This window comes from Zonotrichia albicollis, chromosome 2 (genome assembly GCF_047830755.1).
Source record: "Zonotrichia albicollis isolate bZonAlb1 chromosome 2, bZonAlb1.hap1, whole genome shotgun sequence".
Lineage (NCBI taxonomy): Eukaryota > Metazoa > Chordata > Aves > Passeriformes > Passerellidae > Zonotrichia > Zonotrichia albicollis.
This window is the reverse complement of record NC_133820.1, coordinates 68,414,405-68,441,123: the sequence shown is the minus strand read 5'-3', so window position 1 is coordinate 68,441,123 and position 26,719 is coordinate 68,414,405. Positions and strand designations below refer to the sequence as shown.

General features: G+C 37.8%; 1 protein-coding gene across 1 annotated transcript in view; it reads left to right on the top strand.

Moving 5' to 3' along the window:
• The window catches only part of GTF2F2 (general transcription factor IIF subunit 2), an 81,377-nt gene that overhangs the window by 43,400 nt on the left and 11,258 nt on the right, over window positions 1-26,719 (top strand). The window contains exon 7 of the mRNA XM_005487322.4: window positions 24,127-24,226. Within this exon, the coding sequence (XP_005487379.1) occupies window positions 24,127-24,226 (100 nt within the window). The remainder of the gene's footprint in view (window positions 1-24,126; window positions 24,227-26,719) is intronic.

The following is a 26,719-nucleotide window of genomic DNA, read 5'->3' as shown; positions in this document are numbered from 1 at the left end:
ATAGCACCTGTTACTCGGGATGTCACCAAGTTCAAGGAAATTCATAGATGACAAACTGTCCATCTTCTGGTTTCTGGTTCTTTTTAAAGGAATGTCTGTCTGTAGGATTCCAGTGGTTATCAACCTGGGTTACCCTGGGATAAGTGGGTGATGTAATTCCTGAAGACATGGCAAAATTCCAGTGGGAGCTTAAGTCCCAAAGTGCCATAGGACCAAGTACCATGGAGGAAAGTTGTGGAGGTACCTCCTATGCTCCTTAAAGGCTCTGTGGGTGGGAAAGATGCCAACTTTGGAAATTATTCACAACATTGCACAGATATTAATACAAGATACTGAAGCACTGCAACAATCAGTTAGTACTCGGGCACGATCCTGAAATGTTTTCCAGTAGGGAGAAAATTGTGCAGCCACCTGCTAATGCTCAAGTCTGGGATGTTTTTAAAAAGGCTTTGGAGTTGAATTCAAATTAATGCCATAAAATGGAAAAGAGCAGTAAATTACTTCCTTTTGCTTTAAGCGAGAGATATAATGTAAAATTCTTTCAAATCCACTCATCTAGTCTAGTTAAACTCACTTTATTTCTCTTGAATCATCTGGATAGAAAAAATGGAATTGCCAGTATCAAAGGCCAACAAATTATACTTAAACTGCAAATGCAGTGAAGGAACTTTACAATCATAGGAGGCTTATTTACACTTCAGATCAAATGCAAATAATTTTCAGTAATATTTTTCACAAAAGCTCTTCTATAGACTGTTACTTCCCACAGCTTGAAAGAAGCAGAAATTAATACAAAGGACCCTTACCTGAAATATTTCTTATGTACATTAATATGCATACACAAATTTAACAATTTCATATAAAAACAATGGCTCATAAAGTCCTTGTTCTTTCCATGCCTTCATTTAAATACAGATATGTCCACTTATGGCCTTAAGAAAAACATATGCTGCCATTTTCAGTTACCATTGCAAGACTACATAATTGTCAGAGAATGAGGTGGTTTCTCTTTGAAATGGTATTTTATCAACAGAATATGATTTAAATGTCAGTTCTAGTGATATGTAAGTCCTGAAGGTATTCCTTTCTGTCAAGTCTACATTGAGTTTGAAATTTTCAAACTGCTTTGTGCTTTTTAATGAAAAATATTTTTTAACTGAACTTTGTACACAATAATTTCACCATTCCTGAAGTCTGTTACAATGTTTTTGCTAGACTATTGCCTCATTTGTTTGTAGTCAGTAGATTTGCCTGGGATTTGTTCATTGTCATTTTGCCATATGTGATACTTCACTGAAAATTTTGCACTGTGCACTAAGCCATTACCACCATTAGGACTCAACACAAATGCCTCTGCACTAGTAGAAAGAGCTCGAATCTGGCTGTATGTTTGTTGAATAGTACAGTGAAACTGTTACAAGGCTGGTGTCTTTTATCCATCCCTGAGATTGAAATGAGAAGTTTTTTCTGAGCTAAGCTTGTACCTGGAATGTTGTGATGACCCCAGCAGGGAAGCATGAAGAGTGCTCATGGACTCCACTGCTTAGTTCCTCTCCTGCTGGCCCTGGCAGAAAGCTGGAACTGAGGCAGCTTTGTGACAGCTACCAGTGATCATTAAGGTTTAGGGTCAATGTTACTTTAGTTTATAATTTTGTATAAGTTTCTTCTGTAAAACACATAAATGTATGATAATATTGCATATTCTGCACCTGAGGCAGGGCAATCCCCAGTATCACTGCAAACCAGGTGATGAGAGCAGTCTGGTAGAGAAGGACTCTGGAATATTGGCGTGAAAAACTGGACATGAGCTGGCAATGTGGGCTCACAGCCCAGAAAGCCTCTCACACAGGAGTTGTAAAGATCTGTTTTTGCCTTGAAGTGCTGTGTTCCAGGTGACTGCTCTGTGCTTTTCCAGTGCCTGACAAGGAGACTGAAATATTCAGACCCAAAGTTAAAATGGATAGTGCATCACCTGAGAGTTGTCAGCTTCTCCTGTTTCAAGTTTGAAAGCAAGGTACAGTATAAAGTAGTGAAACTAAGAAAAATTATATGGTGCTACTTGAAATGAAAGTTTTCAACAGAGTTTAATTAATATAGCAAAGCCACTAAATGGAAATGATTAAAAAAATGCTCTCATCTTCACCCCAGTTTCTGACATACCTCAGGGCTGATAATGTTCTGCACTAAAAGGGCTCTGCATGCGTGAATTAGTATCCTATTGATGTCCAAACATTTCGTGTTGGTAGGTATTGATATATGTTACCTGCTCTATCAAAATTATTTAATTTTCTTTTCTTTTCTTTGGGATCCACTATCTCTGCTAGGGTGTTGTAACATAAGCTACCTAAAGCCATTTCTAGTTGAGCCCTCTCTGAACAGTTTAGAAACCATGGTGTGCACAGACCAGAGCTTCGGTTTAGAAGGTGGAGAAGGGCAATAGTGAAACCTGTAGCAGCAGACTGATTGGATTTGGGGTGATTTGGAGGACAGACTGACTTTTTTTTTTTCCATTGATCACTGTATCCCCTTTCTTTTATCCCCTACCTTCCCTTCCCTCATCCAGGATACTTTTCTCACTCAAACTTCAGGTGTGCTGGATGCTTCTGGTGTTGTCAAGCACTCAAATACTTACTGGTAGAAGTTTAGGATGGCCCTTTCTGATTAAGATGAAGTTGCAAGTTTATCCAGGAGATATCTTCAGCAGCAGTTTTAAAATATAAAGAAATTTAAATCTGTGCTCAACTCATATAGTGTGCTCTTTTGATAATTTATGTTTGATTTTCCAAATGCCAAAGATTGCAAACCTCCTGTCTTATTAATGTATTAGTCCATCCTGAGTAACAGTTCTGAGAATTAATTGTGCAACTGCAAAAATACCTGCCAAAAATTATCAGATACAGCACCATCTTGCAGGTCATGGGCACACTGAAACAGTAACTGAGGAAAGTGTGAACAGACTGGGTCCTAACCAAAGTTAATGGCAATGAGGTCTCTCTGTTAGGTCTTTGAACAGATCCATATTTTCTCAGGGATATCTGACTAACCCCTTTCTTAATGATAGTGGCAGAATCAGGAGGAACTGTACCCTGTGACTTATAATATAAATTTGAATTACTGCCTTGCTGTTCCCTCAGATTATGTGTGTGTTCTTGAGTGCTGACTGAGACCTTGCCAAAGAGGAAGATAAAGAAGAAATAGTCATGAATTAGACAAAGAAACAGCTCACCAAAGAGCTTTCCTCTGTTCCTTCTGCTCTTGGTTGTATTCAGTTCTGAGGCTTTGTGCTGCATTCCCAACTATAGGCATGGGGAAATTAGGGATTTTACAGGGTTCATTTCTGTTTATAACATAAGGTTCTGACTCCATGATTCCAGTCTGCAGACAGCAGATACACACAGGCTTCTGTCCTTCTTCTGAACTGGTTGAACAGTGTTATCTCAGGTTAGAGTCAGTCAGGAATGTGACAACACCTTTAAGGTGAGGCAACTAAATGTAAAAAAATAGCTTAGCACAAATCCTTATCTTCCCATAAACTCAGGCACTTGTTAACCCTTAGACTGTCATGGCTGTAACAATGCAACCACTTCAGATCTAAAACAATAAGGAGATGAAAAAAATCTCTTTCAAAATGGTTCAGTTTTTTAAAAAAGGTGTTTAGTTGGGCCTAGAAGTAATGAGACGCATTCTGTCTGCTAAGCTTATTTTTAAAAGTTCTTGTGTCATATCTGAAAAGATCCTAGCTCTCCTACAGTATTAACTGTAGCTGTTTTTGAGGTTAAAGAAAGCCCTGTGCTCAAAACCTGTTGCAAGGTTCAATATTGTCTGTATCTTAGTTCACTCAATTTCTTTTCTATTTGAAAAACAGACAGGAGGAACAGGAGCACAAAAATATCCATGCCCAGATTTCTTTTTGTAAAAAAAGAGAAGAAAATCCCTTCATTCTGGGATATATTCTGAATTGTGAAGTCATCTTGAAAGAGAAATTTCACTGTATGTGAGTGTAGGCGGGAGCAGAAAAATATGTGATAAAAATAGCAGACTATGTGGAAATTAACACCAATATGTGGATGCATACCTGGAGATGTTAAATGATAATATCTGAGAGACAATTACCTTTTAGATCTATATTTATATAATACATTTCAAACTAAAATTAAAAAAACTCAAACCACCCATATATAATTTTCAAATTACATTTCAAATACTTTCTTTATTTTGAATTATACTTTCAACTCAGACATTGGATTCTGTTTTGACTTTGGGAACTGTCTAGAAAAATCATGATCATTTTAACTATTCTGGCTCATGTTGACAAAGAACTTTTCAACAAAGTCCATGAAAACTAAGTACTCTTTCTCTGAAGTGAAATTCAGGGAATAAGTACTACATCCTGAAAGTATGAAGCTATGATTGAAATAGTTAGAGATTAAGAAATCACTGTATTGAAGAAAAGGCTCAAAAAAGACTTAATAAGATGTTAATTGATCAAAACTTGATTTTCAAAACAAGAGAATGTTTTTGTAGGGTCTCATGAAGCACATCCATAGGTACAGCAAACAGAATTTTTTCGTACGCCGTGTTTATGGTATTGGAAGCAAAGGATATATTTTGTAGATTGACAAAACATAGAACTTCATGAGCTTAAGTTGTACTATATAAAATAAATTCCCTTCTAAGTCAGTATGGTTATGCAACTGGGAAAACCACTGATACTTATATTGGAGCACTGTTTTTTTATTCTCTTACTGTACCTAATGTTGTCAGAAAAACACACTTCAGATGTGCTCTTAAGTATGAGTTGGTTTTGTTAATATCAGCAGGAAGCAGGAGCAGCATATGTCTATGGGAATGCAATTTATGATAAAATACACCTAATTAAATCTCTTGAGGATTTATATTCACACATGCTGTGAAACTGAATCATATGAATATTTCTTAATAAATTAAAGCATCTGTTTTAAATGTCTAACTGTGCACCTAAACTTCAATTCCTGGTCTTTATACCACAGATGTAAAATAACATTAAATGCACTTTATTACTGCAATATCAACCATGAGAGGTACTCAGGGCAACTTGGAGAGAAACACCTACAGTGTAGTTATGCTGCCACATATTAAAGTAGGAGTAATGGTGTAGGTTTTATAAATTGATGCCTAAATCAGCCAACTGGAGCAGATTATTAAAGCTGTTTTTATTGCTATTTCTTCTTTTAACTCTTTTTAGCCTATTTTCATTTTAGAAAACGAATACCCCCTGTAGTATCCACTCTAGGGCTAAAAAGTGCTTCCTGCAATTTGTGGGATCTTGGCAAGAACAAAGCTAGCAAATAGATCTGCCAGATTTAAGACATTTCATTGCAGTTTTACACTGTATTTTTCCCTCTCCTCTGTCCTGTACTCTTAGATTTGCATGGTCTGGTACAGAAAGAATTATCAGTTAATTCATCCTTTTGCTGCTTTAAAAAATAAAAAACTAACTTTGAATGTCACTTGGATATTAGTTTGAGGTGGTTTATTATATAGCATTTAGATTTTTTTCATTATTTCATGAAGCTGTATGTAAGTGAAATGCTAGGTGAGTAAATGATAGATGTTAGCCACAGTGGGTATATAGGTTTTTGTTCCTGACAGGCCTAAGAGCCAATGCTTATGGAAAGTGAGCTATTGTTTTGTGTATTCAGTGAAGTATATTAGCTGGTGCACAGTCTGTATTTATGTTAAGAAATTTGGCAGAACATAGATTGGAATATGGCAGTTATTTGTTTAATTGCCTTATAGCCTCTTAAAAATCTAAGAAGTTGTTTTCTGTTACACTCTACTTTGTGTTTATATGTGTGCATAGTACAGCTGAAAGAAATACTTTACTTGCTTCAATTACCTAAGCATAGCATTTGTGGAAGTCTTGAATCTGACTAAACAGAGGACAATACATAGTATTGTACTTTTGTCTTCTGTGTATGTAATGAGACTTCAGCTGCATGAAGGAAAGTAAGACTTGTGAAAGCTGCTTGAAAAGCAGCTGCTTGGTCTAAACAAACACAGTCATTCATCTAAATTGATGAGAAAAGTGCAAACAAATGATAAACTGATCTATTATTACTATTTTCCAATAAAGATTTCAGTCTGTAATTTCTTTTAATGTAATTTTTAAAAAAGACATCAAAATTATATGTAGGGAATCACAGGTAAAGCATCACCAGCTTTAGTGAATCCAAGCTGTCATATTTTAGCTGTAGATACACAAGTTAGAAAATAAAATGGCAGACATACTTTATTTGTGGCTTTATTTCTCTAAAAGGGTCAGTAAATTCAAATGAGTTTATACACCTCGGGGACTTTCTGGTCTCTGAACATCTGGGTTTGAGCCTGGAACATGGCCCTTGGAAACCATAACATCCCTTATAGAGGAATAGAACAAATGAAACATATGTAATTAGTGGTGTGCTCCAGTCTGTACATGGGCAGCTGTATGATTGGTGCTGTGTAAATGCTGCAGCAATGAACATGAGTAATGAAAATCAGGAATTGCCTAATAATGCATGAAGTAATTTGAAGATTATGGGCAGATCCATTTCAGAAGCTGATGAGTGAAGCACAAGTGTCCTATGTATCATCCAAAGAAGATGAAGAAGAGTTATAAGCATATTTGCCCACATGTCAAATGTGCCATTATTTTAATAAAAAAATGAACACATAATTCAAGTCTAGGATTTAGGAAATCTGATGAGTGCAAAATAGAAGTAATACTTGGTATAGATATCTGAAGCTTGCTGAAAAGCAAGTGCACAAGCTCTTACTAAGTTCAGAAAAACCAGTCTCATTTTTGGAAGCAGTGAAGTATTGTGTTACATGATCAGCTTTGTTGTTTGCCAAAGTCTTTTGATGTATTTCTGTGTCTGTATAAGAAGTGACTGATGCACAAGGCATTTATTTAGCAATATTTAAAAGGCAGAATTCAAACAATGTTGTCAATTCGTGTCATGGTACACTAACCAAGTAGTTCCTAGGAGCTTTGAGGGCCTAGTCCCTAAATCCTATCAAATCGAGGAAGACTTCCATCAAGTGCAGCAGTTATTAAATCACTCTATTAAAGGTGGTGTGGAAGGTGGTGTTAGCTATGTTTTGTGATCATATAGTATTTGGTTTGCTTTTTCAATTCTTTTGTCCTTTTCTCATGGGTCTGCTTTTACTATGTAAGCAAAGATGATACTGCCATAATAGTGAGGGATTTTTCCCTGAAATAAAATGCTATGTGAAGGCCACCCATTCTGCAGCGCTCTCTTCAGAATGATAGTGTTGTTCTGTCCCCCAGGTGCTCTTCAGATAACCTGGCTTCTCACACTGGTTGGACAGTTACATCTCTTCTCTTCATTAATCAGTATGAACACAAGCAATTGCCCTGGACTAAGTTAATGTCAGAATAAAATAAATTGAACCTGGCTTTCAATTCACACATAAAACTGAAGTGAAAGTCCCCTGTGAAAGGAATTGAGGCTGAAAAGAGTTAGCTGCTTTGAGCTCTCAGAGACCAGACAATCAGTGCACCCTGCCTTTTTGCCTTCTATTAAGATAAATCAGTAACTTCATTCAGATTATAGGCATGTTCCTTACTTTTTAAAACATAATGTTTTGCTTTGGTTTTGTTCAGAATTTTTCTGAAGTTAAAGATTGTTGAAGTTTTGGCAAAAGGCAGAAGTACTTTCAGTTCATTGCAATATTAATAAAGAAGAGGAAGGAAAATCGTTTTTAGAGGATTTAAAAGCTAGATGACAAAATTATTCTTGTTCACATACAGCTTCTTGCCGCAGGAAATAGGAGCCTTTTAGAAGCAACTCCATCAAAGTAACTCAAGCCAAGCAGCTAGTAGCCCATCTTCAAGGAAGATGAAACTGTAGACATTAAAAAAACTCAACCAAAAACCCATAAAACACCGCTCAAGATTACAAGAAAGAGATACTTGAATCCATCCACAGTTTCTACTCCTCATTGAATTATCCTTCATGATGCCCTATTTTGACTTCTGGGTGGAGATTAAAGTGCAATAGTAGTTTCGTGATGTCCACCTACAAATGAAAGTGTGTTTATCTAAGAATGCCAAGTAGACAAAATTCTATCTAAGTGAAGTACAGAAAGTTAGTATCTTGGGAAGGCTGTTAATGGGCCTCTCCTTTATATTTTTTAGTTATTTTTTTCCTCCCTGTTGTGCCTTTATTCCTTTTTGACGAAATCCTTTTTTCTTAGGTAATTATGACTTCTTGATTATTCAAAGAACTCTTCTAAAACCCTTCCAATTATCTGTCATGTGTTTCTGTCGGTATTTTCATTCTTCATTTTCTCTTGCTTTAGGAGGAGGACCTATCTGAATGTCTGCATGGATGCATAAGGTTCCTTGCTTGAGGGTATCTTCATTAAGTCATGACTATGTTACTTCATTCTAAATAATACACTAACTCGCAAACTTTTTTTTAACTCAATTTTTATTCTTTAAGTTCTTTTCTATCATGTGTGTAAATATCCAACTTTGTAATGTATGTCCTTCTTGAAAAAGTAATTTAATTTCTCTGCAGTTTCATTGGCCAGCAGGAATAAGTGTTTCACTTTTTTCCTCCTTTCACTGGTTTTGGTTTAACTGTTTAGTTTGCATTTTATTCCAAAGTGGTACCTCTGTGTTTATTCACATCGTCATGGCATGGCCCACTGAGGTTTGTTAATACTCTCTGTAATCTAAGGGTCTTAAAAGGCTTTGCACTTTGAGTGGTTTTATGCTGTGGTTTAGAGTGGGGAAATAGAGATATGTAGAAGCTGACTAGTCCTGCTTTGGCAAGTGAGCTGATAGTGCTCTTCTGCATGTCCTGACAGAAATTCTGTGGCATAGTCACTTCCCAGTTTCAGGCAAGTTTCATCTTATTTTCCTTTTTGCCTATATAGGTCATATGAGATGCTTCTTCCCCTGAAAGACTCTGAAGTCAAAAGCCTTGGTTTTGAAATAATACATTCTCAACTCAGAAAGCAATATAATGCTTTTGTGTTTTTACATTGGATCCCATCCTTCTCTTAAGAGGTACCTTTGAACAGAAGCTAATTAATTCTACACACATTTAGCATGACATTAATTTTTTTTTTCTTATCTGCAGCAGCTGTTTATGAAACATGATTACTGTCCCAGTAATTAATATTTCTCAGGACTGTGAGAAAAAAATCACAGCAGTGTCTGATGTGTTTTTCTTTCTGGAGTCTCAATTGTATTGAGCTGGAATGAGTGCTTGGCACATCTGAATCTTTAGTCCTGCATGGAGCTGTGCTTAGTGACACAGAGCAGGCTGTGGCTGCTCACTTTGGATACTGGCAGGAGGGCATGGCAGAGGGAGTGCCTCACTCTGCTCAATGGAAAGAGGGAGTGCTTGTCTTCCCAGTTTTCCTGCTAAATCCAGCACACTGTGCTTGTCCCATGATACGCATATCTCAAGGGCTGTTGGGTTGTCCTGGCGTTTAGCAGTCATCAATAACGTTTCTTTCTGGGAACCCATGTGCGCTTTTAGCATTCATAATACTCTGCATCAAGAAATGATGCCATTTATTTACAAGTTGTCTGAAGAACTGATTTCCTCAGTTTGCTGGGGATTTTCCTGTGATTTAATGCTTGCTACTTCTGGTATTCACATCATACAGTTGTTCCCTGTTCCTGGACTGCATGAATTCATACACCTCAGTCTCATACATCTCAGTATCTCATTTTTTTATTTTTTGACCCTGAAGAGTTCTATTCTTTTTTTTCTTAGAGTGTAACTTGCTACATTCCTCTATGTATTTATACCAGAGAAAATTAGTGCCCCAATAGTTCTTGTTTCTTCTATGGTCCTTTCAGAGAGAAGACCACAATTTATAATGAAATACTGTTTCATAATTGCAGCTGATATCGTCCTCTCCAGGAAACAGCCATCCTTGCTACTGAGGATAATAGAATAATAATGGTGAAATCTCATCCTGGCTTCTCAAGCTTTTTCCTGAGGTTCATTTTGGCATTACTGTTACATCAGCGTGCCACAAAATGTCAGAGCAATGTGTCAGCCTCACTTTTCAGGTGCCTATAAGAAGAAGTCCTGTGTGTGAGATATCAGTGGCTCTAAAGTCACCTGGCTGGCTGTACGGACCGTGGGTGGTGGGGAGCCAGCTGGCCTGGGAGTGCAGGGCTCTGGCATTCTGAGCTGCTCACATGGCTGCGCTGCCAGAGAGAAGGTCCTGCAGATACTTTGGCAGTCCCTGAGCTGGAGTCTAAGGTAGATTTTGTCATTTTTGTCCCCATAGCAAGCCATAAAAATGGCAGTTGTAAAATAAAAGGAATTGCATTAATTTCAGTCAGCAGCTGCTGAGGATACTGGGAAAGCATATTTTGTTTTGGGAACATCATGTTTGGATTTCCAAAACAAAATTTTGCAGGATTTCTGTTCCATGAAAACTTCAAATGTTGGCTTACCTCCTGATTCAAATCTGTGGGTTTTTTTCTTGAAAGCACAAAAAAACATGTAGTAAAAATTCAGATTTCCAGACAGCCGTATTTAGGACTCAGCTGAAGGGCTATTTCTTTTTTTTTCTACATGTTATTAGTAAGAAACTCTATTGCATCTACGCTTTTTGCATTTGTATTTCTCTCATCACAGCAATGAATGTTAGTGTCCCAGTGTGCTGCTTAAATTTTCTTTTGCCTAATTTTGTTTCATTACTTCATTGCACAGCCTTCAATAACCTAAGTGCTTTTTTGTTTACGCCCTTGACATTTTCAAATGATGATGCTTTTCAGCCATTCTGTAGCTAAGCTATACCTATTTGTCTTGTAGGCTTCTGATTACAGAGTAAATATGAAGCTATGGAAAGTACACATTCTCTAATGTATATTAGTAGAAGCAGATGGTGCAATCTGTACATTGATGGAATTTAGTTCCTAAAACTGATTTAATCTGGTTTGCAGCAAATACCATTCCAGTACCGTCTGTCATGGAACATGTACAAAGGGAGATGTCCCATTTCAGGATGTTTGTGTTTCATTGCAATAAAGTGTTTGTTTCATGTGTTACATGGGGTATGGCATAACAGAGTACCTCTTGTAAAGGCAGGTTGTTTCAATGCACAATACTACATTGTTCATTGTTTGCTATTTTTATATGTTATTATTTTTTGTGGGCCCTTTCGTATTACGAAGCAGCGTGCTGCTGGTCCCCTTTGTAAACCTAGTTTTCATGCAGCCATTAATAGAATTTGCACTTGAGAAGAAGCAGTGGACAGTTATTTTCTTCACTTATCAAGTGGAGAGGAATTTTAAATTAATTATAACAGCATTTTGCATAATTTGGCATTTTTCCTGTTATGAAAAAGAAGTTTCCTTGTTTCTTCAGAATAGAGGATTTTCCAAAATTATGAAGGCCATATAAACAGTTTGAGTTCTGCTTCTGCTAAGTCAAATGCAGAAGAGAATACAGTGCATAGTACCAGTGTTCCTTAGCTCAGAGATCCTGTAGTCTCTAAAGCAGGAAGTTTTGGCCTGAAGTGCTGAATTGTCATAGAGGTCTTGAGGCTCTGTATAGCTGGAGAAATAGGCTTGCAGAGACAGCTTTCTTCTCCCCACTTAGCACAAAATGTTTGCAGCTCTAGCAATAAAGTGGTAGGTAATTTATGTTTCATTTCCTGTTGCAGTGAAGGATGTGTGAATCCTCCAAAGTCTTGTGGAGTTATTAAATTAAAGGATGTAGTGGAGCAGAGAAAGTAGTCCAGAAAGTATTGCAGAAATAACATGATATAAAAGCATCTATTTGGAAAAAAATCTGTCGGGCTTCTTACCTATCTGAGTAATTGCTTGACTGTTCTCTACATTTTAAAAATTAAATATTTGCTGCAGCTGTGTTTTGGGAGATTTTTAAGTAAATCTGTTCTCCATTTCTTTACTCTAGAATGTCTTAACCTCCTCTAGACTTAGAACTGGAATTTAAAAATTGGTCTCCCATGGGGTTTTACACAGCTCCAAAGAGCTTTCGCAACTTTCACAAAAGCTGATTTTTTTCTTTCCCCCTAGAGATGCTTATAATTTTGTTTTTGTACAAAACCAATAAATAATAACAACAAAAATTATTAAGTGTCTTTCAAGATGATTATGTAAACCAAAATGAACTTAATAAGAGACATGTCAGTAGAAAAAAAGAGCACTTTTATTTGATCTAATCAAAGAATAGCTTGTGTTGGAAGAGATCTTAAGGATCACGTGGTTCCAAACGTCTGCCGTAAGCAAGGACACATTCCACTAGAAGATGTAGTAAAATATTAAGTATATGTGATATCCCATGATTGTTCTTGGAAGTATACCATGTGTACCACTGAAGAAGGAGCAGATATGCAGCAGTTCACATTATTCTGACCTGACCTATATTGACCGCTCTGTGTTCTCTGCCAACAGCAGTGTGTATTGTTGAGTCCAGAGAAATTCTCACACTGATAAATGGGAGAAGTTTTAAAACACTGTCACTCTAAATATCTCTAATACTGAGCTAACTTTTTATAAAGTTACAATTTTTTTTAGCATTTTTAAGTGTGGTGGGTTATCCTTGGCTGGTTGCCAAATGCCCATCCAGCTGCTCTCTCACACTCCCTCCTCATCAGGGCAGTGGAAAAAAATAATATAGAAAATATCACGGGTCAAGTTAAAAGCAGTTTAATGAAAGAAAGCAAAGCTTGTGTGTGGAAACAAAACAAAAATGTAGATTTAGTCTCTACTTCCCATCAGCAGGCCACTTTATGGGAAGCTGGGTGCCAGTGCACATAGGAGCTGCTTGAGAAGAGAACACCTTCATAAGGAGTGTCATCCTCCTCCTTTCTCTTACCTTTTGTTGCTGAGGATGACACCATATGGAATGGGGTATCCCTTTGGTCAGTTGGGGTCAGCTCTCCTGGCTTCATCCCCTCCCAGCCTCTTGCCCATCCCTGGCTCCTGGGCCCTGGGGGTGCTGCTCAGGCACTTCTGGGGCTGCTGAGCCTGCCCCTGTCAGATTCACTGCACTGATAGATGCTGTTTTATGCTGCCATTTGAGAAACATACACACACGGAATTAAAAACTAGAGAAGTTTTGGGAAAATGGACACTTTTGTCAGTAATAATGGTTTCACAGTTTATTAGTACAGTAATAATGGTTTCATGTTACATTTCATGTTTGGATTACTGACTAACAAATTCAGTTAATGACAAACCAGTGAAATTTATGTATGTGGAGCATTTCTTCTTGTATGTATGCATTTTTTAAAATTGCAACCTTAAGTTTAATTAAGGAACACTGCAAATCAAGCTTTGAAATACAATGGTCCTGAAACTTTTTTCATGACTCTTCCCTCCCCTGCCCCACTCCTTCCCGTTCCCTTGGAAGACATACTCAACCAAATTGGACATGAATGGAGTCTGCTTTCACACAGATATTATGGAAAACCCAATTATCCAGCATCCTCTTGGGGAAGCTAGACAATGTTTGTGCTTCAGCCACTAACTGTTTTTGGAGTTTGTCATGCCAGACAAATCTGTAATCAAATCTTTGGGGTTTTTTATTTAATAACAGAATAGGTATGGCTTCACAAAGTCTGGGTGAGTTTCTTTGTGTTCACAAATAAGATGAATTCTTCTGAAAATTCTAATTAAGAGAATACTAATCTAACAGACCTCATAGTACATGGAGCTAAGTTTATTTCTTAACAAGTAAGCTCTCTAGGGAGAGTTCCAAAGATGATGTTCCAAACTACTAAGTTTATGTTGGTTTCTTCTTTGAAACAAAGGCTGAGTTATTTTTTAAATTATATTTTTCAAATGCAAAATGAAATCTTAACACTTTCTGGACTCAAGTTGCCTTAAAACCTAATTGTGTCCTTGTTGTGCCTTGTGGTTATCAGTGTGCTTTTTAAAGAAAGCTGTTTTGAAATAACTTCCAGAATTGTTGGTTTAAAGATATAGCAGAGCTTGAAGCTGATTCTTGAGCCAGTCTCCTGATCCTGAAGGTATTTTCACTTTACTGAGAGCTTTTATTGGGGCTAATGGTGATACAGCTGTGGCTTTGATAAGCACCACTCTGAAGATGATGCACAGAAGGCAAGTTAAAGGTTTTTAAGAAAATAACGTCCAGGTTTCCCCTCTGCAGCAGCATTTCAGAGACCAGACCTTGAGGAGGGTGACTCAAGGTCATTGAGTCACCCTCATAAATGCCCTTTTATGCAGGGCTGCTATAAAACCTTCCTTCACAACCTGGCAAGCAGGAGCAGAATCCTGTGGCAGGTGACCCTTTGGTGGCCCTTTTTCCCCATTGCCATCACCTCCCAGCTGCAGGGCAGCCCTGCAGCTCCCAGCCCTGTTCCTGCTTGCTGGACTCTTTCCACACAACTGATGTCTGCCTCTGGCTTTGCTGCAGCTCCATATCCTCTTACTCTGCTTGTGGGAGCACAGTTCCCACTTGAACAGGTGAGGGACATCCAGCAGTGATTTTCTAGTGGAGGTGGGCAGGTATGTAATATATTGGGAGAGGGAGTTGGGGGGAGCACTTGTTTTGCAAAATAGGAGGAGGTAAAATGTAATTAAACTACTTGAGCAAATGCAGCAGAGCAGTAGTTCTGTACAACTGGCAAAGGAAGTACAGTTGGCTGAAAGAATGATGATCAAAGTTTTAAAAAATCTTCAATTTTCTGTTTAACTGATATATCTTTCACTCTGTGCTGTGTTACCTCTTTTTTTCCCATGGCTTGCAGGAAAAACTGGTGAATTTTCCACAGGGAGGATGAGCAAGACTGCTTTTTCACATGGACTGAGGAAAAAGACAGGTTTCTTTCCTGCATTTGCTTTGGTTTTTATAGTGTAGGATTTCTCAGGTTGCTGAACTAAGCATGATTTCAGAGTTCAGTTAAAACTAATTTCATTCTCTTTGTTTGCAGGAAAGAGTGTTGGGTGGGTTAATTCAGCAGTTCTGCCTGAGCTAATTCTGCAGTTTAGTGTAACCATATGTTTAAACCATTGAACAGCAGCTGAACTGTGCAAGACTTCCCCTTTATGCTATCAAAGGCAGTGTGTAGTCATTAAGCCATGGGCATGTGCAGTACATTCTCCCAGCACCTGCCTTTCAGTGCCCTTGTTCTTGAGCAAGGTGCAGCAGTTCTTGATGCATGTTTCTAAGCATATTTTAACTGAAGGGAGGGGTGCGTCCTCAAAAAGGTGTTTTTGCTATCCAGCATTTTAGAGTGTGCAGGCTAAGGAAGGAAGAGACAGAGAAAAACCTTGAGGATTTGAGCCAGCTAGGTTTTCTAGGGAAGCAGTCCAAATGTTTTCCAGATTGTCACAAACTGTTAAATTGTTTACAGTAAATTTTAACTGGAAGATCCCCAATTGAGCCAGATGCCATAGCTGTTTGCAGAACAATCAGGAGAGTGGTGAAGTATTTGAGAATTGGAGTTTTAGAGGTGGCAGCATGTAGTTGGAAGCAGAGTGCTGGCAGCTGTAACTTGATAAAGACATTTTGCAGGAGAAGGGGAGGAGAGGTTCAGATTGAGAAGATGTAGCTGAGGTGCTGTAGGGAATTTTTTGTTTTTGTTGAGGACTTGTAACCAAGAGTCTGCCTCTTTCTTTCCACCTCCTTAGCTGTGAGCAGTTTCATTGTGGAGTGAATTGACTGAGCTTGTAAATCATCCACCCTTTTACCAGTAATTGAAGAGCTAGGCCTTTCAGGGTATAGTAAAGATGTACCTTTTCTGTCTTAAAAAACTAGTTTCTAAAATTCTCTCTTCTTGTTCCCATTAGCAAAATGTACACAATTTCTCTATCTGCAGACTGACAAAAACTATTTGGCTTGTGTTGCCCAGACCTAAAAATCCCTTTTACTTCTACCAGTGATTTCAAAACAGCTCCACGCACACCAGATGAGTGTTGGCAGGAGAACAAATGTTATGCAATTTTGAGACAAGTCTATTTGTTTTACTTTTAAGAATAATTGTTCAGAATTTAGAATTCCTCTTCTAAAATCTGAATTGAAATTGTGTCTAGCATGTAAATCCATTTGTTGTGGAGAAATTTGAGGACTGAGAAAAATAGGAGCGAGAAAGGAAATTAAATTTTTGAAAATGGAAGTGAGAAAGGAGACTTTATTTGGCTTTAATTCAGGAGCTAATATTAATGTTAAAATTAAAGGGCTGGGTTTTTCTCTCTTGCTTAGTTTGCTAATGAGTCACTTTTCCTAGATCACCTTCTCTAGTATTAGTAATGGGCTTGTGAGGCTGCTGGTGCTTCCCCCGGATCCAGGATCTGCTCCGTGGTTACTCATCCCTACAGTATTTCAGATGCTGGCATCTGCCTGTGCCAAATAGACTGCAGTGTCCAGTGTCAAAGGGTTGGCTCAGAGGCAGAGGCCTGTGGATCATCACCTGGGTGTCTTAGCTGAACAAACCCAAAAGCTTTTCAACCTACTTTTTCCCTTTTCTTGCTATTTTTCAGGAGTACGTGCCCCAGACTCCTGCCTATTCAGCCATTCCTATTGTGTTGTCCTCCTCTTGCAGCCTCTGTGCTCCCTCTCTTTTTCCATGTGGGAATGATGTGTGTCATGTACATTTACATGGTTCTTATAGCTCTCTCCCCAAAATCCCACCTGCATTCCCATTTCTCCTGGCATGTTGCCTAATTTTTTGTTTGATATACCTTATCACTCTGCCAGTCCCAAACTTTGTCTCATGCCTGTGGTTAAGGTACCCTTGCATTCTCCAGACAGCACAAATGGACATCCAGGTTTTACTTCACCCTTGCCACAAGTATAAGCACTGTGGTATAAAAATCTACTGTGTTTTAATCCACTTAGGAATTAAGATGAAGTGCCCCATATGGAGCTACAGCCTGAGCATGCATGGATGCACTTTTACCCTTAGTCCTCAGGGAAGACCTTCCCCTTTAGCTCTGCTTTTGCTTGTTCTTGAACTTGATCTTATCACTTGTGTTGGGCAGGAAGCAGGGCAGGACAGAGATGTTCGTGCTATGTGTATTAAAAAGAAAATACTGGAAGTGACAGGAGCCAATAACGGAGAGTTCTTTTCCATTTGGGCACTAATTGATTGACTATGATGACCATAGGTTGGAAAGGAGTGCAAAATCCTAACATTTTTAACAACTGCAAAGCTGCAAACCTGTCTGCACTTCCAGAGTACATGAATTGTAATAAGGAAGTGTTCATTTCTTTGCAATAAATGATAGGGCAAGAGGAAACAACCTCAAGCTATACCAGGGGAGGTTTAGATTGCATTGTAGGAAACATATTTCACCGAAGTGGATGTCAAGCTTTGGAACAGGCTGCCAAGGGTAGTGATTGAGTCACCATCACTGGAGACATTTAAAAGGCCGGGATACTCTGGGACATGGTTTAGTGGTGCATTTGGCAGTGCTGGGTTAATGGTTGAAATTAAAGACCTTTTCCAACCTAAATGTTTCTGTGGTTGGTTGTGTGATTTTCTATCAATCAACAGCCTAAACAGTGCTGAAAGGGCCTTTTCACCTGGGGGGCAAAGGGTGATGCTGTGACCCAAGCCCTGACCTAAGGCCTCCTGAAAGGACAAGGAGGGTGCAGAGGCTGCCTTGCTTCACAAGGTTGAATGGGAATCTCTGCCCTTAAGGATATCTGGTCATGGACCCTTTTCACTGGAAAAGGGGGTGTGTGCTGAGTGAAAGGGGGAGGCAACAAGCAAAACAGAGACCCAGACCTGGACAGATAAACCTTAGAGGCAGGGCCAAGAAACAAACTTTGTCAGCCACACTAATGGATAGGCTATTTATAACCTCATTTAATATAGAAGATACCTCTGAGGTATGATTCCTTTTTGAACTTAGTCTCAGATAAAACTCTTCCACCTTGTCCCCAGTGTGGACCAGGCAATGCCAGAGCCTGACTTCATCAGTGTCAGAGTGCTTCCAGTGGAAGTATCTGTAGACACACTTGATTAAAAGTATCTGTCTTGTCAAGCAGATGTTACAATTTTTTTCATGCTAATTGCATTTAGTGCATCACTTAACATGTTTAAAGTAGTGCATCAAATAAATAGAGAAAATTATTGAATTATATCACTACTAATGCTAAAATAGGTTTTATTTTATCTTTATATTATTTGTTTACACAAGCTTAGCTGAGAAGATTTTAGTCATTTGCAATTCTAAACTCAGAGAGAAAACTTGGATTGGTTTTAATCAATTATTCACTTTTTGTCAATTCAGAAAATAAAATGCTTAAGAAATTGCTACTTATTGTTGAATTGCCATTTATATCATCTGATGTTCTGTACTGGAGGAAGATGCAATATGTAGACTTGGAGTCTTCAGTCGTGCCTTGGTGGCTGTCTGAGAATTAGACATGAAATTGTCATATATTCCTATGATTCATTGCTTATCCTTCAGCATATATAGTTGAAGATGTCAACTTCAGAAGAGTCTAATATCTGAACACATAATAATTACAGCTCTTTTCTTGAAATGCCAGGGTTTCAGGACTTAAAATTAGTTATAAATCATATCCTGTATTAATAATCTGAAACAGTTATTTAACGCTGGCAAATGCGCTTCTTAATGCCATTTTCATTCAGCTCATGCTCTTCTCTGTCTGCCTGTCTAGTCTTCAGAAATGGGGACAGCCTCCCTTTGCTTTGACTGCGCTGGAGTAGCGCTGAGCGTCTGAAGAGCAGTGGATTCATCCATGCGATGGAGGCTGTCATCCGCCTCCATGGAACGTGAGACAGTGGGGCTCCTTGCAATGAGACACAACGTGCAGGATTTGCATGTTGTTCTTATCTTTGAGAATATATGACAGATTGTTTGGTGTAGCAACAGATTTTCATTCTTGTTATTAGACAGTGCGTGTTTTTACTGGTGTGGCCATTCTAGTAATTTCCTATGTTGTTTGTGCTTGAGCACTGCCATGGGGTTGCTTTAGCAGGATGTGCACCACAGGGTGCTGAAGTCCCTTAGTTCTCACAGAGCTAGTGAAACTTTAAAGTTTCAGTATCTTACAAGAATGTTCATCTCTTGTTGATCATCTGCTTGCTTCTTACATTACTGCTATCCTTGCTTGGAGGGAAAGTCAAAAGAGATGCTACCTGAACCTCACCAAGGTGCAGAAGTCCAAATGAACAAAAGGAGTGTGAGGCTATATTGTTGTATTTATTTTATTCGTTTGTTTTGGATGAGGTTTTTCAGGATGTCTCTATTTCTGTCATGTTTGGGCTGCTAGCGAAACAAAGAAGCAAAGGAAAAGCTTCATGGCCCATACCAGGTATCATGAAACTTCGTGTAATGCAGCTGTCAATGCCTGGTTCTAGTACAAAAGTACTGAGTAAGGGATGATGAGAGCATTAGCTCCCTGGTATTGGACTAGGAACTTCTGTGAGCAATTAGAGAAAAGCTACAAAACTGTGCAGAGATGGAGAGTTTGTGTTTCTTCCCCTCCAAAGCTTTGGGCAGTGGGCTTGCTCTCTTCCAGTGCATCTCTGCTGGGTGTTACTGCAGAGAGAGAAGAAACACATCTTTTCCCTTTTTTTGCATCAGTAAGGCTGACTCCTTACTGGTGCCCTGTGTACAGATAGCCAAGCACAAAAAGGAACATAAACTTCCCTCTCTTATCTGTGAAATAATTTCTTTAGAAAGACAAAGAATTTGAGCCCTAGCAGTGTTTGTGATTAATACCTGCTTCAAGTCTTTGAAACGTTTGTTTTGTGACAAAAGATTAATCACAGTAGATTATCAGTTTTAAAGGTCTTTGGTTTATTTTTTGTTGCTGAAAATTACATGTATTTAAAAAACAATGAATATCTCTTCCTAGGAATGTACATACGGTCTTCATCTGTCTTTTTGTATGAGCTTGCTACAAGTTGCCAAGTCCTATGGAATTATTTCCAGTCTGTTTGAATGTTTTTTTCCCCTTATTCAAGTATAAGCACAATGACAAATCAAAGCTGCAGTATGAAATGTGTTTTGCTGGGAAATGACCATGGTGAATTCGATGCCGTGCTGGTTACTTGCTGTATTTCAAGGGGGAAGAGCTATATTTGATCTTGGGGGTGGAATAGAAAACCACAGTGTGCAGGCTGCTGGCTGCTCCATTGCTAATTCATTGGCAGTTTGTGGGAAAATATATCTCCATTTTCTCTTTATTTTTTAGGCCAGATATTAGCATGAAATATGGCTCTAACCATTTCAACAAGAGTTCAGTGTAAAATTTAATTCCTTGGATATTTTTCTATTTTTCAGAGCAATAACTAAGTCTTTTAACTCCTGCAAATCATAATAAAGAGTAAAATAAATAAAGGTAAAAAGCCACTGCTCCTTTAAATCAGTGTCACCAGTGACTCAGAATATCTATTGATTTTTTTCTTTATTCCTACCAGCAGTTTAGTTTGAGATTCAGCAGGTCCACTCTCAGAAAATTCTGCATAAAGCACTGCTGGACATTCTTGGTTAATACTGCTTTTTGAATTCTGTTTAAGAAATCCTAAGTAAAAGTAATTATATCTGTAATATGTTAAAACATCTATCTAAAATGCTAGTACAATTTCCAGTTTATAGCTCTTGTTACGTATTTTCAAGTCTATAATTACTGGAATGTATAAATTTATATTTTTAATCAATTTTTTTCAGACAACATCTATGCAAATTTAAAAAGTCAATTATATTCCCCCAGACATACTACTTTCTGAATATAACAGAATTGCAGCATGATTTTGAAAAAAACCCCAAACAACTATGCTGCATTTTCCCTGCAGATAGTGTCTGTATCAACAAATCATCTGGACAAAATGATTATGGGCTGTTCGTCTTTACCCTTCATAATGCGCTAAGTAAATTTCAGTGCTTCATCCCCACGTGAACCTCTTGCTAATTGGTGTTTATACCATGTTTGTCAGTTTATTCCTGCATTTTTGTGAGGCCAATTCCAGATGTGCATCAGCTGTTATTCCATGTGGGATTGTGTGACAATATTCCACCTGCAAGCCCAGTGGAAGGAAGGTAAAGGATGGTAACCTGAGGCTCTGTGAAATCGTGAAAGCTGCAGAAAAATAAATGGGAAGGGCAGCCATTAGGGAGAAGATCAAGATGCATGTGTAGAATAAAAGCTATTAATAAAAAGCTTTGCCTCCTGAGTCACCATGCTTCCCATATAAATTTCCATCTTGGCATGTGGCCACGGCTGTAATTATTTGCATTAAAAAGTACTATCAGGAATGTAGTGTATTTTTAGCTGTCACTACAGCAGTAGAAACCAAAAAAAAGGTTAACATTGTACTGTAAGCCAGTTTTCTAAAGACCATCTGAGATCTGTGGTTGTAATTTGGAAACCTTTGGCAAGAAATACCAATGTACAACACAAACATCTCTGAAATTCCAGAGACATACATTTGTAGCTGATGTATTTGTTACTTGCTGTGTATAGATCTTTCTGAAGTCTTCTGCCATTTCACAAACAAGCTTAGATGGTCCCTCTCCATTTTCACTTGGTTGGCTTTCATTCTGTTTCCTTAGCAGGCAGTAAGTTTTTTCTTTGTTTTCAGGATTATGTGCTAGAGAACTTTACTTTTTAAATGTAGCTTCACTTCCATCAGCCTTCGAAGGGAGGCCTCTGAGAAGTCTGTTAGCTCTCTTACACATTTGATTTTCTACTGGTTTGGAAATTTGGAGGTTAACATAAACGAGCTGAAATGCATATCCTGCATGGGAAGTGAAAAACGTTAAGAAATAAATTGCTAGTGTACTTTTGTGCAAAGAAGAATTAATTTAAGGAAGCCACACTGAATTGTTGAAATTTCCTCTATTGTAATTTTAAAATGCCAGATCAGGAAGAGGCCTTGAACATAAGTGGTGTCTAAAGTCCATGGCTGACAATTCGTCTTTGAAGTTCTTTGGCTGTGTACCTGAAGAAAGAGAGATATTGTTAATTTACATTGTAAAGAGTAATGAACATAAAGCCCAGTGCAAAGAGGATTAATCATGAAGATAGGTCACTGTTGAATGCCTGGCGCTCCCTGAAAACGTGACACCACCTGATGTATTTAAGTCTTGTTGGGACCCTGTGGTGTAGCTGTTATGAGAAGGACTCTGGAGCTACATTGTAAATCAAATAACTTCATCTGATGCACATGAAGTTGGTGCAGTGGCCTTGGAGGGGAAGAGGGTGACAAGAATTCCCAGTTTGTCTCAAGGAGCCCCTGTCTCTTGAACAGTAGCAGTATCAGTAAATAGATTTGAGCAGGAAATCTCCTTTATGAGGGAAAAAATGGGGGGAGAAGTGATATGAAAAATAGCTAGAATACAGGAGAGGAAGAACTGGAAAACTCCCCAGATCAAACCAATAGAAACATGATGAACTGGGAAAAAAAATGAAAGACTTAAAGCCAAACTGTGTAAAAATTAAAGCTAAACTATTTAAAAATTTAAAAAGTCATTGGGACCAAAAAGAAAAATCTTAAGCAATGGAGAAATAGAGAAAAAGACAGATTTGTAGAAAAGATAGTGGTTTAGTTTTGGTCTATGCCTTTTGTGAAACATGAGTTTAGAAGATCTTTGGTAACCAGATGAAGAAAATCTTTAAAATCATTTAATTAGATTGAAGGCCAAAAGGTAAACTCTGTGATAAGCAAAACATGTTCACTGTTCGTTTACCTTCCAGTTGATTTTCCTTCTTCCTTTTGCAGACTTGTCATTTTTTTCTGTAGTTTTTACTACTCTTAAGCAACCATTGCCTCGTGTTCTACATTTTTATGATATAAAGATTCGAAGGGAAGTAAGTTTATCTGTGTATGAGAAAAAACTCTCCCTACCTACTGTCCAGCAATACCAGCTATGAGGGATGATTTTCTTCCTTTCAAGTCGCTACAACTAGAGCATTTATTTCTTGATTTATTACTTCCTTCAAATGTAATTTATTTAGGTTGTTCAGCTGTTCATTCAGAAACATGCTGAATTTAAATTTTATCTCTTTGGGTGTAAATGATATCTTTACAAAAAGAAATCAGTGATCTCAAACACAGTTGTTTTTAAAGATCTGTCAGTTTTATAATTTATATGTTTTACACTAATAAACATGCCATTATTATTGGCATTAAGGTCACCATATTCCTTTTTGTTTGGAAAGAAGCAAACATCACTGTGCATTTATTGGGCATTTATTGTGTTATACTGTGTTTAGTGGAAATTGACTCCTCTGCATACAAGATGCAGCTTTGGGAACAAAACTGCTTTACTGATAATTAACATGTTAATCAGATGTGCCATAAAGCCATTGTGTCTAAAAGGCCATTGTCCTGTGCTTTTCTAGAGCTTGGTTTCTTGTCTCATCATTTCAAGTAGAAATTCTTGAGTGCTAAATCTGAATTAAATGGAACACTCCCTCTACATCAACATCCAGAAGCTTTAAATTACATTGAATTATGTAGGGATGAACTTGACAAGATATCCTCAACCAGTGACCTGCTAAGAGTCTTTCCCAAAGAGAATTGAAGGTCACCTATTGTTATTTGTGTGGTAGAGACTTGATTGCACATTGATTTGAAGCTGGGTAGATTTTTCTGTCTTTATGTCTTTATAATGATCTTAAAACTGTTATTTGCACTCTCTTACTGTACTGTAATGCCAAAAGAAAGGTCACAGAAATTTATGTTTTTACATTTCAATATACAAGAGAAGGTTATGGGTTAGCAGAGGTGAATGAAAAGCTTTTTTCATCTCTCAGCCGAGTAAGCTGTGAGATTTTGCATTCATTTGGGTTGGGTTTGATCTTTTTTAAAAGCAAGGGCTTTTTTTCAATCTGAGCATTAGGTTTTTGCAGTGAAATTTGTGTTCAAAGTTTGGTTTTAGTATCTTCTCTTCAGCTGTTTGATTTTTAGCATTTCAGTATCTTCTGTAGCTTACAGCACCCTAATAGTTCAACGTCCTTAAGCAAAAATAGAGTAAGAAGAACTTAATCCAGAAGAGTGCATCTGTTTTGCCTTATAGATTGTTTGCATCTGACCCTTGATAATGGCTGGTTCATAACTGCAGATTTTTAGAATTCACTTTCAGTGTGTGCTGATCTGAACTTTTTATTCTTGTTTTCTTTTTTGTAGATTACAGATAGAAGAATCTTCTAAACCTGTAAGGTTATCCCAGCAGCTGGACAAAGCTGTAACCACGAACTATAAACCAGTGGCTAATCATCAGTATAATGTAAGTAACTTTTAATATTTTCCCTTCTTTTCTTCAGGAGGAATTTGGCTCAGGACTCCAGGACTGCTCTGCTGCTGTCCAGCAGCTCTTTTGCTCACAGTTGGCCACTGTCTTTGTCAATGGTCTATGTCACCTGATTTCTCCTTGATTTTGTCTTCTGGGGATCTTCTTTCTGTCTCAAGACCAGTATCACCCTTGGGGCTAAGGTCTGCCAGTCTTAACTGTCTTGTGTTATCTGATGGAGGGCAGACCACCTTCACCCAACCCTTTTTAGTGGCTTTATTACAGTCTTCCTCTAATCTTTTTTTTAATGTAATTTTGACATTTGTGGATGAAAAACAGTTCTGGCTTTGTGCTATGAGATGTGGAAACGCTCTTTTGAGCCAAATAACTTTTCATCTGCAGGAGGGTAAAGGACTTGAAAAGAATCATTAGTTTCCAGTCCTTTGGAGGAATTGGCAACAAGTGGAAAAGTGTAACAGCTGACAATTTTTCTCAGTTTCCTACCTTCAGAATACATGTTATTGGCATCATTGGCTTTGTCAATATTACACCCACACTGCTGTTCCAGATCGGTTGATGTACATATAAACTATAACGTCCTTTTCCTTAAAGATACTCTTTGAGTATGTTGAATGTGAGCAACATTAAGTCATACTGAAAATGAATCACTGTGTTAGTCATTTAAACTTTTACACTTTTTATTAAGATTTTATTTACATAAAACAAGTGACAATATACTGGATGATATTTAAGCATTATTATGAAAGTCAGTCTATTTGCCACAGAACCAGAAATAATAATTTTTCTCTCATGGGTCAATTTTGTAGTAGTTACTGTTCAAAGTCTGCTCTGTACATGGATGATCATACCAATAAAACTATTGCAGCTGAGGGAATGCCATTTAACCAAAACAGTCACACTGATGTGTCCTACTGTGCAGATGCAGTCTTACATCAGTATATTGTTTTATGATGCTGCTGGTGTTCTTTAATTCTGGAATAAGCTTTGGTGGGGTACAGCTTCTCTTTTTAGTGGGATGCTGTTCCATTTCCCTGACACCAGCATAATTATGGCAGTATGACTACAGCCTAGAGATAATCTTTGTATCTTTATTCCAGCTGCAAACTGCAGGTCACCATATCATTATGGAAATTTAAATCTTGTGTGAGTTTGAGGGGGTATAACCAGGCCTGTTAAAAGTGATGATGCTCTTATGTCCTAATTATTATATTTTTATTGGTTACACAGCTGTCCATGGTCATGGAAATCCATCAGCAGTGTGTTTAGTTTTCATGTCTGCCCTAAAGGTGTTCTGATGGGAAAAATCTTGTAAGACATTCTTGTCTTGAGTCACCTTCACCTTGCCTTGACTCTAAAGGCCAAGGCATGACTACTTTCTACAAAATCTTTCTTTTCATTAAGTCTTCTATTAAGGTTCAGGTTAGATGGCTGAAAGGGTATATAACTGGAAGAAAAAGTCCGTGAAGTTCTAAAACCTCTTGGTTGAATTTTTCTGCTGTTTTCAAGCAGCAACTGCTTTTTTAGAACCTGCTGCATTGCATGTAATTGTATGGTGCTGAGTTGGGGACAGGACTTCCACAAGAAAGAAATAAAAATGTACTAACTGTCATATATGTTAATGTAATCATCATCTGGGCAATTTCTGAAGGAAGAATGAGTATCTACTAAGTAAGACAGAAAGGGCTAGCATTTCTTGAAGGAAAGAATATAAAATGAGGCTTCAGCGTGGCTGCTATAAATTAACACACAGCAGGAAGGAGGAGGGAAATGAATTACATGTGGATGGGGAATAGCAATGGCTTGTTTGAATTCAAGGACTGGGAAAGTGATTAGGTTATTTTTGCAAGTAATTATATTACACCAATATTTTTATTTGAAGAAATTGCAATTCCATTGCAATATATGCTAAGGTTGTAACTTAGCTTTTTTTCTCTGGGGAAAAGACCTCCATTATATCTATAAATATTAAATGTGTTTGCAAAGTTGCAAGGTTAATATTTTTGAAGCTGGAACCTTTCTGTGAATTAATTAATTTTTATAATACAGCAGAAAGGTTCTTCAGTGGTTCCAGTTACCCCTTCAGAGGCTTCATTTAGTGGTTTCTTCATGGTCCTCTCTTCCCTGTAGAGGTTGGTACCCATGCTCCAGGAGACAAGAAGGCCTTTAGGACTACTTTAAAGTATCTTTAGATGAAACTTTGGATTTATTCTAACTTCTCTATGACTTTTATATTTGCTGTCTACCAAAGCAGTTATATCAGCTTCAGTATTAATGGTACTTTCAAGAAAGCAATTTTGGCTGCTTTTCAGTAAGCTTAGCAACATCCTGGGAAGGTAAACAAAGAGAAATTGATTTCAATATAAAGTCTTCTGGGGATAAACTCACAACTTCTGTGCTAAACAGCTTGTTCTGAAATGGTCCTTCCTGGAAATCAAGTAATATTTGAATGTTTTTTAAATTAAAAAAACC